General features: G+C 41.2%; 1 protein-coding gene across 2 annotated transcripts in view; it reads right to left on the bottom strand.

Annotated features, from left to right (window-relative positions):
• LOC147102425 (lissencephaly-1 homolog) overlaps window positions 1–15,963 on the bottom strand; it is a 106,507-nt gene that overhangs the window by 77,651 nt on the left and 12,893 nt on the right. For both annotated transcript variants that reach the window (XM_085964851.1, XM_085964852.1), the window contains exon 2: window positions 2,673–2,906. In XM_085964851.1, coding sequence (XP_085820977.1) covers window positions 2,673–2,704 — 32 coding nt within the window. In that variant the 5' untranslated portion in view covers window positions 2,705–2,906. The remainder of the gene's footprint in view (window positions 1–2,672; window positions 2,907–15,963) is intronic.

The raw sequence follows: 15,963 nt of genomic DNA, 5'->3' as shown, positions 1-15,963 counted from the left end.
TCTACTATTTTCACCAACAAAATTGCCAAAATACTTTTTCAAAGAATCTAGACTGCTTGCTGCACAAGGTGACAGCTTATTCCACAAGCCAATCATTTCCCCAGCGATTTGTTCTACTTGTGGTTTCATTTTGAACTCAGTCATGTCCTGAACTTAAGGTTCAGATATTATATATATATAGTTCCTGCAACAGATTTGTAACAATAATAATCCTAGCCTTCCTGGTCTCGAATTCGCTCCATTGTTCTCAAATGCACCGATGACCAAAACTGTATGTGACACTTTAAATGTGGCCGTACAAACATATTGAAGAAATGATTCAAATTAAACATCATCATGGATTTATAATCCATACTTCAGGCATTCACTTCAGTTTGTGAAAATTTGTCTTCTCAGTGAACTCAAACTTCTCTAATAGCTGTTGGTAAAGATAGTTTGTTACCAAATCATACAGACTGAAAAGGGGCTGCCCGTAGCCAGGTGGCAGTAAGGTTTGTGGAACTGTCCTCCGCTCCTTGAATCGGGATAGAAAAGTTGGCCAGAGTATTTTGATCTTGATTACAATCCAATGACCCTTACTGGCAAGTTCACCTTGGATGAGAAATTAATAGAACTAGGCTTCCCCCTCCCCAGAACAGTCAAACTTCCACCATCTAAGCTTAACAATCACTTAGGCAAATTCCAAAGGGTGACCAGCACCTATGAAACCATACCCAAGAGGTCACCAACATCTTTAGAAGTTGAAGGGGAAGGAGCAAACCGGAATAAAACTCACAGCAGCCCTTATTTTCCCTTTTATAATGTATTTAAAGCTTCTTTGAGAACAAATTAGTACCTTTAAAACATTGTACATTTGTAATCTAGGAAAACAGCTCAATAAATTTATAATGCAGAGCTTATGTATATGATTTGAAGTGCATTCATTTTAAATATTATAGTTTAGTCAGCTCCCTAGTATAGTATTATGTTGACATTAGAATCTAAAATATTAGAAGTAAAAAGGCTCTTATTAATCGTAAAACTGTATTAGAAAGGGCTTGTTCCACAAAATCAATTATTTCAAACTACCAAATTAAATCACCCAGCACTACGGTTGTAAATTTGATCTATAAATCATTAATCAATGTGATTTTTGAAGGGCAATTGCTTAAGGCATTTTCTTTCTTCTTTGGGTCCCCTCATACCAGGCACCATCTCCCACAGAAAGATCAGCTTTCAATGCTCCACTTTGGAACTACAGTAAGCAGGATTTGCTCTCAACAAATCCCAAAGCTTTTGGTTCCAACAAAATAAAAAGGCAGTTTTAAACCATAAAGCATCATCAAGTGAAAGCTGAAACAACATTACATACTGTTATCTCCCTTTATAATCAAAGGTATATGGCAATTCAAATGTACAATTGTCTTCTTGAAGTAGATTAATTCAGAAATGCAATTTAGCATCCAAACAGCAACTAGCTAGGAAGTTATTTTCCTTTTTGGTGTGTGCAGATGGGCATGACAACAGCTCTATGTTGCTTTTCGATAAACTCATACCCACATACACTGGAAGTGACAGCACTTTCAATATCTCCAAACTGACATTTCAAGATATCTTACATATTTTTCCCTTTGTTTGAGAAAGTGAGGGATTTTCTTATATAAGCAAACCAATGCTAATTACAATTGTTATTTTACATTCAGGTGGGCATTAAAAAACAAACGCAGCCCTTCATTGTGGAGCAAAGTTTAAGAGTGGAACATTAACTACATTACTAGATTATTTCAGTCCAAGTGTACTGTGCACAGCTGCAGTGCCATCTTGCATCCTTAGTAGTGACCGAATTAAGGCAAAATAGTTCATAAAACTGGTAGTGTTTCAGCCATCCAACAAAGGCAGTTTTAAAACTTCAACCTGTATCTTGGAAAGCGCTACAAGGTTATAGATAAATTAAAAACATGAACCCATCTAAAGTGATGATTGTGTTGTATGACACATATCATATGTAGTCTTCTTTCTCTAACCAACACTGGATTCAGCAAACTGGGAATGAATGTGAATATTCCACACGCACTGGATCATATCTTAGAGTATTTAGTCACACAGATCATGACTGCACAAAATTGTGCTGCTTTTGTGGAGGGTAAACTAACAACTCTATTTGTTGCACTACCAATGAGGTACATAATCTACTCCCGTTGACTGAGAATTGCTTTGTGCGCTTTAAAAAAAATCAAATTATCCAAATTCAAATGAAGCAATGTGAATTAAAAAAGGGCTTTTGCGCAAGAAAAATTCAAATTAAGCGACTTCAAACAGGAGCAGATTTCAGCAACACTGAACCATTTCACATTTGATGAGGAATAGTTTATTACAAATACATGTACAACCAGTGCATTTAAAGCTCTTCAACTCATCATTTCTTAGGTTTGAATGTTAATTTTAATTGCCTCTTGTAAAGCTCACCAACCTATCTGTACAAAATAGAAAAGACTTGAATTTTAGAATATATTGCTCGCACTTCCTATCTTTTAGATTAAGATAATTGAAGCTAGAGACTGAAGACTGCAGTTTTATTTTTAAAAATAAATGCACATTAAATAGGTGACAGATCAAAAGGCACAAGTTCAATCTGCAATATAGTTCAAACCCCACACTGTAACACAAGAAGATTCTTTTCCTGGAGTACTTACAGTTCATCTCTTTGTCTCTGTGACAACACCATTTTGATTGTGTGAAATCAAGTCTGATTTGTACAGCAGCTGCTGCCCTCCTCCACAGGAGATCCAAATTCCTTGCAAACTCCGAATTGAGTACGAGTACTGCCACACAGTGGCCCTACGCCAACACAAAACACCTTTGCAGAAGCCAAATCCAAGAATCAAAAAGGGGACTTGGTGACATTCAACAACCAATATTCATTTCACCTGTAAATTAAATTAGAAAGAAATTAATCAGAATAAGTATGTACTATACACATCTTTAAAACTCTTATTTGCCTAAACTGTAAACACAGAACCACAAAGCAGAACCTTTCCAATTTGAGAACGAATTTTACCAGCCGTCAGAGGTTTGTGATGACTATTAAATTACAACAGCAAGGATGTTCAGTTGATTTTGTTTTCAGAAACAATAGCAAGTGTTATTCTGCTTTAAGTATTTTTTTTGGGAGGGTAGGGGCATACAAGTAGGCAAGTTAATGGTAGAATTGCAGCATCAGTGAAAATGATCACCAATCATACCAGTTGAGACATGCAGATCTTATCAATCCAATCTATTTATGTGTGCAAAACAATTATATTGTGTAGGTAATTAATCAGGCTAGAGATACTGTAATAGCAATCTTATAAGCATTTAGCAGTAAAATAATTAAAGTTGTTCCGTCACTTAAAACATACCACATTTGTAAGAAGTGCATGGTTCTCCCATATAAGAAGTATACCCAACAAAACATCTGGTAATTTCAAGTAGCTGTTCTCACAATAAATAACTAAACACCAATCTCAGTCTCCACTTCACAATGAAAAGTTCTAACTAGACCCTAAAAGGGGTACACAGTGTGACTGATGTGACATGCACACTATATTTCAGTAGGGACAGTGACAAAATATAATTCAAACTTACACTGATATAGCACTTCTCACATATAACAGCATTTCAGAGTGCTTCCTGGGAGGGGTAGGGAGAGAAGAGGTGGCCATAGAGCAGGAAGCAAAAGAAATTGGAGGCAGAGGTAGATCAAAAGCATGGTCAGAAGTAGGTATTATGGGGGGGGGTTTTGGGACGAGGGGAGCCCGATAAGGCAATTGATTGACATCGAGTTCCGAAAGGGTGGCCACAGTTGCAAGATGAAGAATTTATGAGCCGGATGAAATTGACAAAGGAAAGGAGAGAAATTGGAGGAGACATGGCAGGATGAGTTTAGGTGCATGTTTAAGTTCCCAAGAATTGCTCACAGCATTGACTAAATGAAGACTAAAGGCAACAGATTTCAGCAAGGAAGATAGTGCGTGACATAGAAGACAGGGAGAGAGAGAGAGAAAAGCAAAATATCCAGGTTGGAAAAGGCAGTCATGAGCCTGTCCAGGGAGAAACCAAATCCTGAGACATCCAAAGCATACACATTAGGCAAGGAAGTCAGGACAGATGGGCTAGCAAACGTGGAGGGGGTGAAGAGAACAGATGATTAGATGCTCCGGTTTGGAGGGCAGTTCATACACACCTGAAAGTAGATAGGCAACGACAGTACTTTCATTAAGCCCTAAATGACAACAGTAACGACACATCTAAGTACTTCATTGGCTATGAAGCGTTATGTCCTGAGATTGTGTGAGGTACTTTTGAGATGCAAACAGCAGAGTCCAAAACTAGGGGCAATAAATACAAGATAATCACCAATATATCCAATAAGGTAAACAGGAGAAACTTCTTGACCCAGCAAGTGGTGAGAGAGTGAAACTTGCGAACACATGGAGCAGTTGAGATGAATAGCATCGATGCATTGAAGGGGAAAGCAAGATAAATGCACGAGGGAGAAAAGAATAAAAGGATATGTTGATAGGGTGAGATGAGGTAAATAGAGTGGGATAAGGCTTGTATGGAGCATGAACACCGGCATACTGGACTGAATCATCTGTTTGTGCTGCAAATTCTATGCAAGTTTTTTTCCTAGAAATATCAGGCCTGAATTAGCTTTATGCATTAGTAAGACTTTGTTTAGGAGGAACCTACTCTCCACATCTTTACTAAAATTATAGAGAGAGGAAATAAAATGATATTGCTGGAAAAGAAGTTATTCAATGAAGCTGCCACTGCAGAGCCAAATATCTGATATCAGAGCGTACAATATCTCAACATGAAAGTTTAAAAAATATTTATGGCACCTTTCCAGCATGATTTGCAGAAGAGAAGCAGACAATAGAAAAATATTGTTTACAAAACAGCTCGTTAAGCATACTTGGAACACCAATTTAAAAGCCTATATAGTGGGTATAGGCCACATTACATCTGTCTGTGCAAACTCAATTTTCAAATGCAAAATCAGGTGACTCAACGTGCATTCATATAAACTGGAAGCAGCTGATATGTTGCAATTAACTGTGCCCAAAAGGAAAACAAATCAAAGCTAAAAAAAATTGTTTGTAATGCTTATATATATGCATTTTATAATTCAAGTCTATAGTAAATGTTGAGCTTTCCAACTCCATGGGAAAATATGACAAGATCTGTGGAGGAAAATAGTCAAATTAAACTCCTTTTGTGCATCCGCACACTGCTGATATATCAGCAGTATACAAAGAATTTAATTCAATTCCCATTTGTTCCAGTTTTACTCTGGAGCATGTTTTACTTTAGCTGCTGGAGGCCGTTTCCCCTGGCTGGAGAGTCTAGAACTAGGGGTCATAGTCTCAGGATAAGGGATCAGCCATTTAGGACGGAGATGAGGAGAAAGCTCTACCCCAGAAGGCTGTGGATGCTCAGTCGATGAGTATATTCAAGACTGAGTGTGACAGATTTTTAGGCACTAAGGGAATCAAGGGATATGGGGATAGGGTGGGAAAGCAGAGTTGATGTCGAAGTTCAGCCATGATCTTATTGAATGACACAGCAGGCTCGAGGGGCCGTATGGCCGACTCATGCTCCGATTTCTTATGTTCTTATTCTCAGTTCTCTTTCCTGTTCCTTCTCCCTATTAAAAGTCTACACTGGGAACCCATTCCCACTTCTCAAACATGTTGCTTTTGAATCAGTTGGTGTGTTACCCAAGTATTGTTGCATAACTCGCTCTTCATTTGTCATCCCCCCACCCCCATGTCATATAACATCTCGATCCGATGCCAAGATAGTTTGGTTGCGATTGAAATTCATCCCGTACTAAGTACAGTAGAGGATTTATATTCCATCTCTATGGTTAGTGGATCTGCATGCTGCTCTGCAATAAAAGTTTTCAGTTAGTGTATCAAAGCTGATGTGTCTGCAATATGAACACCTGCAATTACCAAATAAGGAGAAACACAGCTTGATGAACTACAGAAAGCTGACCACTAAAATTACATCAGCACAAATTTTAGATTCAGCCTTTGAATAACATCCTTCAGGAGCCACACATTTCCAATTCATTCTTAAATCAGTGGATGAGCAGATTCTCTTCCTTTGTTTTTGTCTACTAAAGGACATCTAGATTTTCAATAACTGAAGCATGAACTGTTACATGGAACACGTTCCTCCTTTGTTGCAACTATCTGCTATCTTTTCCTTTAAAAAATCAGAAATCAATTCTGTTTGTCCAAATTTCATAGAAAATTATCCTAAAAATCAAATCAAAACAATTCCAAAGGTATATACTGTTGGAAAATTGCAACTGGTTCACTTATGTTCTTCAGTAAACAGATCCTACCAGCACTGTCTGGTCGGGATACATGCGACTCCAGTCCCACAATAGGTGATTGACTCCTGTCCTCTGAAGTGGCCCAGCAAGCCACTCCGGTGCACAACTGCTACGAAACAGAACAATGAGAAATATATCGAGCACCATCAGAGTGCGGTGGGTGACGGCAGCAGCCTGCCACCCTTCTCAGGGTAACTAAAGACGAGCACCATCAGAGTGCGGTGGGTGACGGCAGCAGCCTGCCACCCTTCTCAGGGTAACGGAAGACGAGCACCATCAGAGTGCGGTGGGTGACGGCAGCAGCCTGCCACCCTTCTCAGGGTAACTAAAGACGAGCAAAAGATGAAGTACTGCCAGCACTGCCCACATTCAGAGAGTACAATAAGTGACTTAATTCAGATACCATCTTTAGCAAGTACAGCATATCTGAAAATCAGTCAGTCACTTCCGGTGAACCGATTACTGTACATTAACCCTTTAAGCACTAACACAGCGCACCTCCATGGGGTACTATCGAAGCAATTACTTGGGTCTTTACACTTGCGCCATTACAGTTTTAGAAATTTGTAGGGCTTTTGTCAGAAGGTAGGTTACATTTGAATCAGTTCTTCGTCTAAACTTTTGCTCCCTCCATTGTTGAAGGCCTCAACTCCTTGCCAGAGTATGGTTACCCAAGCAACTTCTGGTATCTCATGCAAGAAGCCAGTATTTATGTGTGAGCAGCAACCTATTTAACCACAGGGGCCATTGCAGTCAAGTGAAATCCGGTGGTCACCTAATACTCTCACATGCATTTCCAGCAAGAGCTACTGCATAGCAATCAGGAGGGGAACACTGGCTGACACTTTCCCCCCACACCAAGAGGTATTGACCCCCCTACTGTTGCCATAGCAGAGATCAGTGACCAGATGTGGGAATTTTGAATCAGGATTTCTATAGATAACAAAGAAATTGTGTTAAGTTCCTTAGCTCATTTTATTTCTCAAGAATCATTTAAACTATGATTTTTGAAGGAGCTTTAATTTAAATCTGGAGCACTGTGTTTGGTTCTGGGCACCGTACCTATATTGGCCTTTGAGCGGACGCTGTGCAGATTCACCAGAATGATAGAGGCTAAAAAGGTTAAATTAGGAAGACAGGTTGCATTGACTAGGTTTAAATTCCTCGAAGATTAAGGGATGATCTAATTGAGGTATCTAAGATGATTAAAGGATTTGGTGGGGTAGATAGAGAAACTATTTCCTCTGGGAGGGAGTTTAGAATAAGGGTGCATATTCCTAAAATTAGAGCTAGGTTCTTCAGGGATGAAGTCAGTAAGCACTTCTTCACATGAAGGATAGTTGAATGGCCTGCACCTGTTCCCAAATGTGTTGTAAAGACCGTATTCATCAATGTGAATATAAATATTATTAGTAACCAGGTTTAAATAAGTTTTCCTGACTGCTACCTTTTATTTCCAGAAGAGACTATAGGCTACACATGATAAGGAATGTAAAATCATATAATATGAGCAAGAAAGTCAGTATTGGATGCATTAATCCAACTTCAAGATGGCAAAAAGCACCTTATGCTTGTTGATGAGTGCACACTCCTGCTGCAGACTATATACTAGCCTTTTCTTAAAAAGTATACACTAAGGAAGTGGTATCAGGGCACTTAGAAAATCATAACATGGTTAGGCAAAGTCAACATGCTTTTATGAAAGGGAAATCATGTTTGACAAATTTATTAGAGATTTTTGAGGATGTAACTAGCAGGGTAGATAAAAGGGGAATCAGTGGATGTAGTGTATTTGGATTTCCAAAAGGCATTCGATAATGTTCCACATAAAAGGCTATTACACAAGGTAAGGGCTCATGGGAATATTAGCATGGACAGAGGATTGGTTAACGGACAGAAAACGGAGAGTAGGGATAAACAGGTCTTTTTCAGGTTGGCAGGCTGTAACTAGTGGCTGTAACTAGATCAGCGCTGGGGCCTCAGATATTTACAATCTATATTAATGACCTAGATGAAGGGACTGAGTGTAATGTATTCAAGTTTGCTGACGATATAAAGCTAGGTCGGACAGTTAGCTGTGAGGAGAACAGATATAGATAGACTTAGTGAGTGGGCAGTAAAGTGGCAGATGGAGTATAATGTAGGGAAATGTAAGGTTATTCACTTTGGTATGAAGAATAGAAAAACAGAATATTTTTTAAATGGTGAGAAACTTTTAAATGTTGGTGTTCAGAGAAATTTGGGTGTCCTCATACAAGATACACAGAAAGCTAGCATGCAGATACAGCAAGTAATAAGGAAGGCAAATGGCATGTTGATCTTTATTGCAGGGGGTTGGAGTATAAGAGTAAGGAAGTCTTGCTACAATTGTACAGGGCCTTGGTGAAACCACACCTGGAGTACTGTGCACAGTTCCAGTCTCCTTATCGAAGGAAGGATATACTTGCCTTGGAGGCGGTGCAACAATGGTTCAGTAGATTGATTCCTGGGATGAGGGGGCTGATTGTGTAGAATGGGCCTATACTCTCTGGAGTTTAGAAGAATGAGAGGTGATCTCATTGAAACATACAAGATTCTGAAGGGCATGGACAGGATATATGCTGAGGGGTTGTTTCCCCTGGCTGGAGTATCGAGAACTAGGGGGCATAGTCCAGGATAAGGGGTTGGCCATTTAAGACTGAGATGAGGAGGAATTTCTTCACTCAGAGGGTTCTGAATCTTTGGAATTCTCTGCCCCAGAGGGCTGTGAATGCGGAGTCGTTGAGTATATTCAAGGCTGAGATCGATAGATTTTTGGACTCTAGGGCAACCAAGGGATACATAGAAGATAGGAGCAGGAGTAGGCCATTCGGCCCTTCGAGCCTGCTCCGCCATTCAATGAGATCATGGCTGATCATCCAAATTCAGTACCCGGTCCCTGCCTTCTCCCCATATCCCTTTAGCCTTAAGAACTATATCCAACTCTTTCTTGAATATACTTAATGAACTGGCCTCCACCGCCCTCTGTGGCAGAGAATTCCACAGGTTCACCACTCTCTGGGTGAAGAAATTCCTCCTCATTTCAGTCCTAAATGGCTTACCCCTTATCCTTAGACTATGACCCCTGGTTCTGGACTCCCCAGCCATCAGAAACATCCTTCCTGCATCTAGTCTGTCCAGGCCTAACAGAATTTTATAGGTTTCGATGAGATCCCCTCTCAATCTTCTAAACTCCAGTGAGTATAAGCCCAATCGACACAATCTCTCCTCATACGTCATTCCTGCCATCCCAGGTATCAGCCTGGTGAATCTTCGCTGCACTCCTTCCATTGGAAGAACGTCCTTCCTCAGGTAAGGCGCCCAAAACTGCACACAATACTCAAGGTGCGGTCTCACCAAGGCCCTGTACAACTGCAGCAAGACATCCTTGTTCCTGTACTCGAACCCTCTTGCTACGAAGGCCAACATACCATTTGCCTTCTTAACCGCCTGCTGCACCTGCATGCTTACCTTCAGCGACTGGTGTACAAGAACACCCAGGTCTCTTTGTACTTCCCCTTCTCCCAATCTATTACCATTCAAATAATAATCTGCCTTCCTGTTTTTGCCACCAAAGTGGATAACCTCACATTTATCCACATTATCGTGCATTTGCCATGTTTCTGCCCAATCACCCAACCTGTCCAAATCGTGCTGGAGTTTTAAGACATCCTCCTCACAGCTTACCCTCCCACCCAGCTTTGTGTCGTCTGCAAATTTGGAGATATTACATCCAATTCCCTCGTCCAGATCATTAATATATATTGTGAACAGCTGGGGTCCTAGGACCGATCCTTGCGGTACCCCACTAGTCACTGCCTGCCACTCGGAAAACGGCCCGTTTATTCTAACTCTTTGCTTTCTGTCCGCCAACCAGTTCTCTATCCAAGTCAATACCTTGCCCCCAATCCCATGTGCCTTAATTTTGCACGCTAATCTCAGAGGGATCAGGCATGAAAGTGGAGTTGAGGTCGATGATCAGCTGTGATCTTATTGAATGGCTCGAGGGGCCATATGGCCTACTCCTGCTCCTATTTCCTATGTTCTTATGGCACAGCAAAGTGGATTGACAAGCAGACTCTAAACAGACTTGTGCTTTCCTGCTGTTTGACAACATAGAAACCCAGTCCCAAGGACACAGGAACAAGATCCATGAAGCCGGCTCTTCCATTTTCTTCACGACGACAGCTCCATATCATTAAACCCAATTACATCCTTTCTTCATGTTCCTTAAAGAAAGAACTTAGATTTATATAGCGCCTTTCACGACCTCTGGACACCCCAAAATGTTTTGCAGCCAATTACTGTAAGTACTTTTGAAGTGTAGTCACTGTTATAATGTAGGAAAACACGTCAGCCAATATGTACACAGCAAGGTCCCAAAACAACAAGATAATGACCAGATAATCTGTTATAGCGATGTTGGTTTAGGGATAAATGTTGACCAGGACACCAGGGAGAACTCCCCTGATGTGGGATATTTTACATCCACTCAAGAGAGCAGACGGGACCATGGCTTAACATCTCATTCTAAAAAGACTGCACCTCCAACAGTGCACCGCTCCCTCAGTACTGCACTGAAGTGTCAGCCCAGATTATATGCTCAAGTCTCTGGTGTGAGACTTGAACCCACAAGCTTGTGACTCAGTGGTGAGTGTGCTACCATTGAGCCATGGTGGACACCTTTAATGCCCAATTGAGTACCCATCTTTTAAGAAACCTCAATTAATTCTGCATCTTTCACCACCTACAGCATACATTCCACCTTCTCAAGTCAGTGTTTAAAATGTTTACTGGATTTGGTTTTACACAGCCCAACTTGAATAATGTTACACTTACTTGCTCTGGGTTGCCGCACTAGAGAATCTACCTCTTCAATTTCCTTTATTACTTTAACACCTCAATCAGATCACCCCTAACCTCATCTCCAGAGAACATAACCAAATTTAATCAAGTCCCTTCATCTCGGGTGTTAACCTGGTGAATCGTTACTGGATTCCTCCAAGGCCAATTCAATTTCCCCAAGATAGAGCAGCCAAAACATCATACTTTCCAAAGGAGGACTGATCAGCACTCCGTCTGACTACATGAGTACTTCCTTACTTTTATACAAACATATGAAAAGAAAGACAGGAAAAGACCGCTGGTCCATCGAGCCAGTCCCAAAGTCACGATGCAATAAAGCATTGCGACTTCCAGTGCTCCCTCCCAGTGGTAGTCATCCTGGGAGAAGCAAAAAATGATTTTTAAAAAACCTGTGGTGTATGTAACCGTTCCACCTTTAAGAGAACTATTTTAAGAGATGCACTACTTTATCTTGGCTGCTGTATACTGTAATACCGGTGGTGACCACACCGGTATGTAAGTGCTGTGTAATGATTTATTGGGCAGTTCAGCCTGACCTCCGACTAGTAAAGACCTGTTGAATTTACTGTTAAGTCTGTGTGTTCTAGTTATTGTTAATAAGAATCACTGCACACACAGACTTAACAGTAAATTCAACAGGTCTTTACTAGTCGGAGGTCAGGCTGAACTGCCCAATAAATCATTACACAGCACTTATATACCGGTGTGGTCACCACCGGTATTACAGTATACAGCAGCCAAGATAAAGTAGTGCATCTCTTAAAATAGTTCTCTTAAAGGTGGAACGGTTACATACACCACAAAACCCTAGGCCAATTCAAGGGAAATAAATCGGCAAAATTCCTCTCCGACCCGCTAAGGCAATCAAAACCAAGTTCCAGGGACTTGCAGTAACCATAAGGTTGAAACCTTCTGTCGCAGAAAATTAGAACTCACCACTCGAGCTGGCAACTCGTTCCAGGCAACAACAACCCTATGCATAAATTAAAACCCAGTCCTATGCTTGCAGTTTAAACCCCTCATTTTCCCCAACCTATCTAGCTCAAATACTCTATCCACACAGATAGTCTAGTTTATTTAACATTTTAAATACTTCAATTAAATCTCACAATCGTTTATGCTGGAGTAAAAAGCCCCAGCTCTCTCAACCTATCATGATAACCAACAGCTTTTGAGCTAGGGATCATTCTTGTCGTCCTCCTTTAAATTGTTTCCAGGGTCTCCATATTACCCACCATGTGAGGGGACAAAAATGAACACGATTCCAGATGAGGCCTAATCAAGGGCTTGTACATAGACACAACAGTTCTTTTAAGTTTTATATTGAATTGCCCTAGTTATGCATCCATATTTGACTTAGCTATAGCCTGTTGACACTGGTTGTGCACCTTAATGGATTCATATTACATCTTGATCCCTTTCCCGCTTGGCAGACTTTTAATTCTGTGCCAAGTATGGCATCTACATGCTTGGCATTAGTCGTACCCATGTGTATAACACTGCATTTATTTACATTAAAAAGATTTCTGCCAGATACAGGCTCATTCTTCCATCGCATCTAGATCAGATTGTAGTCTGCTTTTCTTTGAGGGTCCTGATTATTAGCCCAAATCTTTGTCATCCAGATCATTAATATAGATCTAGAAGAGCAACAGTCCCAACACAGATCCCAGTCAGACTCCACTAGTAACCAGTCTCCACACAAAACCTCTTCTATATTCTCTCCCTCTTCTGATGGAGCCCAGCACAGCATCATGCTCGGGAGAGAACCAAGGGGGACCTGCTGGCAGCATACGACAGCATTTTGGGGAAGTAACTGAGTGAATCACAGAAAGCGGAACAGTCTGTTGTCCCCAAGTCCTGCAAATGAGCCTTTGCACTTCCACCCATAGGAGAAAAACACTCAAACTGCCACACTTTTGAAATGCAAAAACTTGGTATAAGCAGCAATCCAAAACATAAAACACCTCTCTCGACCTCTCCACTGCCTCTGTTGTTAGACTGTTTTCCAATATCCAGTCCTGGATGAATGAGTCGCAATTTCCTCTAGCTAAACATTAAGATTGACAATACTGAAGCCATTGTCTTTGGCTCCAGCCACCCATTGCATCGTCTTTCAGGCCACTGTCAGATTGAAATAGACAGTTTGCAACCTCGGTGTCCTATCCGTCCCCAAACAGATTCCAACCCCATATCCTTTCCTGCCAACTTCCAGCACCTGTCTCCACCCTGAAGAGATTGCAAAGTCTCTGTTTGAAGAATGGACTCAGTCGAGAATATTTTTGTGGACTTTATGGGCTGAGGGTGTTTTTCCCTGTGTTGAGATCGCCCTGTGCAAATGCGTGGGGGACTGGTTTGTTAAAACTCCAGAGAATGCATGGCAGTTGGCTGTGACAAAAGAACTGTCAGTCATCCAGAATGTATGGGTTCGCCCGACAGTCCTGGAAAAAGGGGGCCATTGAACTTGAAGCCACTCTAATACGCAAAGCACTTCTCACCTCCATCTCAGAAGAGAAGCAGAACAATGAACCCACTGGCCTCAGCCAGCCGAAAAGGAGCCAGTTTTTTCCCCCCAACACAAAGACTGAAAGTGATGTCCCAGACTTAGGGCCATTAATCCAATACTCATGGGTCCGAGGATGACTCATCACTGATTAAGCACCGGAGTGCTTTGAAACAAAAGGATTTTAAAGATTGGCGGGAAAAGATAGGGGTAGCCAGACTACTATAACGATAGATTCTTTTCCACCATTCCTTCTCTCTCGCTCCCTGCTCCAACAAGATCAAACTAACTAGAAGTACCAGAGAAGCCGACGAGCAGAGTGATCGAAACCGACCGCGTGTGGGGGTAAGCATAGTCTCTCAGAAGTGACTTTTTGGGCTATTCCGAGGGTGGGAGCTTCGTTTGGTTCAGCCAGGCGAAGGGGTTTATGCGACTGGGTAATTCGTTGGTAGAGGTGGAGTTAGAGTCCACCATAGCAACAAGGGAATTACTGCTTGTTACAGTCCCCAGTTTTGTACTGTATGTATGTTGATTGTAATCTGGATTTTATTCTCCACAGGGATAGTGATTTCGTTTAGTAGTGCACGTTTTAGCCAGTGTATGTTAGACCAAATAAATATAAGTTTGATTTTTCACCGAAGCATTCCTGTCCGTGACTTATTTCATTTACACACTGAATAATAATTCCCGGGTATAGAACTTTAAGGCGGGGGCGATTCGAACCGTCCGTCTAGGAATTGGGCTAGGATCAAAAACTGCTTACAACCCCTGCCTTATCCTACTTGCTGCCAAAACTGTCATCCAAGCCTTTGTCACCTCCAGGAACAACTATTCCAATGCTCTCCCATTTTCCAACCTTCATAAATTTCAGTTCATCCAGAACTCTTGCTGTCTGTATCCTATACTACGTCCCGCTCACCTATCACTTCTATGCTCACTCTCCGAAACGATCTCCCGGTTCCCCAATACCTCAAATTTTAAATTCTTATCCTCGCATTCAAATCCCTTCATGAGCTCGTCCCTTCCTTGCTCTATAACTTTCTCCAGCCCGACAACCCTCCGAGAACTCTGCGTCCATCCAATTCTCGCCTCTTGTGCATCCCTCATTCCTCTCGCCCTACTATTGCCAGCCATGCCTTCAGCCGCCTAGGCAGAGAGCTGGAATTCTCTTCCGAAACTTCTCAACCTCTGCCCTCTCTTCTTTAAAGACCTTACCCACCTTTTTGACCAAGCTTTGAGTCACCCCTCCTTCTCTGGCTCGACATTGAAGCACATTGGGATTATTTCTATGTAATTGTAAGTCAATGCTATATGCTAACATCACTGAGTGAAAACACTTCCATTTAAAAGGTATTAAAGATTCATCTTTAGCTGATGCTGGATACTTCAATATGAATGAGCTGCAAGTTTCAGGCCAAAATGAGTTTAGTTCAACCCAATTAATGTTCAGCAACACATTCAGCCATTATAATGGATTTTTGATAGTTTAGCACACAGGACAGTAGCATACAATTTACCTCATTGAATCTTTAACTGCAGTTAGATACACTTTAGCATTTGATCATCGGTACTTAATAGCAAGGAATACAAAAAGGTACAAAAAACAATATTAGCCATTTTAGAACCAGAATAAAACCTTAACTGCATTTCTAGTCCTAGAATAAAGATAAAATTTCTGCTTCTCAGGCTTAACTGATAAATTCCGACTGGACAGCAAACTCTGGTAATAAAACCGAAACCTGAATAGGCTATGACCCGTGTTTCTCCAGAGTGCCACAATTCAATAGTTCTTAGCCAATGGCAATATCTTGTTGCATTTAGACCCCTTCCACATCTCAGTATGTTGAATAGCAAATCATTTATTTAAGAGCAGGATGGAGAAGAAGCCAGCAGCACAGCAACTGCTGGTCACTCGGCTTGTTAACAAAAGGTTTGCGAGGAGCAGTGTTGAGTCCTGCCAGCCACCAAGGAGGCAGCAGCACCAACAGACAGCTACTGGGCTAAGTTTATTACATTGGAACATAGGAATTGCTAGACGAAAAAGGCAAAGGTCCATTAATTTGCCTTCTACCTTCCTGGTAGTTGCATAACTAACATGACAATAATGGAGCTGCTGACTAATCATGGCAATCAATTTCTATAAATTAGTCTACAACAGTCCCAGACATGAGGCAAAGATAATCCCCAGTCATGGAAAGCTCTGAACCAC

This window comes from Somniosus microcephalus, chromosome 22 (assembly GCF_052327205.1).
Source record: "Somniosus microcephalus isolate GS21.2 chromosome 22, FLI_Smic_1.0, whole genome shotgun sequence".
Lineage (NCBI taxonomy): Eukaryota > Metazoa > Chordata > Chondrichthyes > Squaliformes > Somniosidae > Somniosus > Somniosus microcephalus.
Note: the sequence above shows the minus strand (reverse complement) of the source record. Positions and strands in the feature narration are given on the sequence as shown.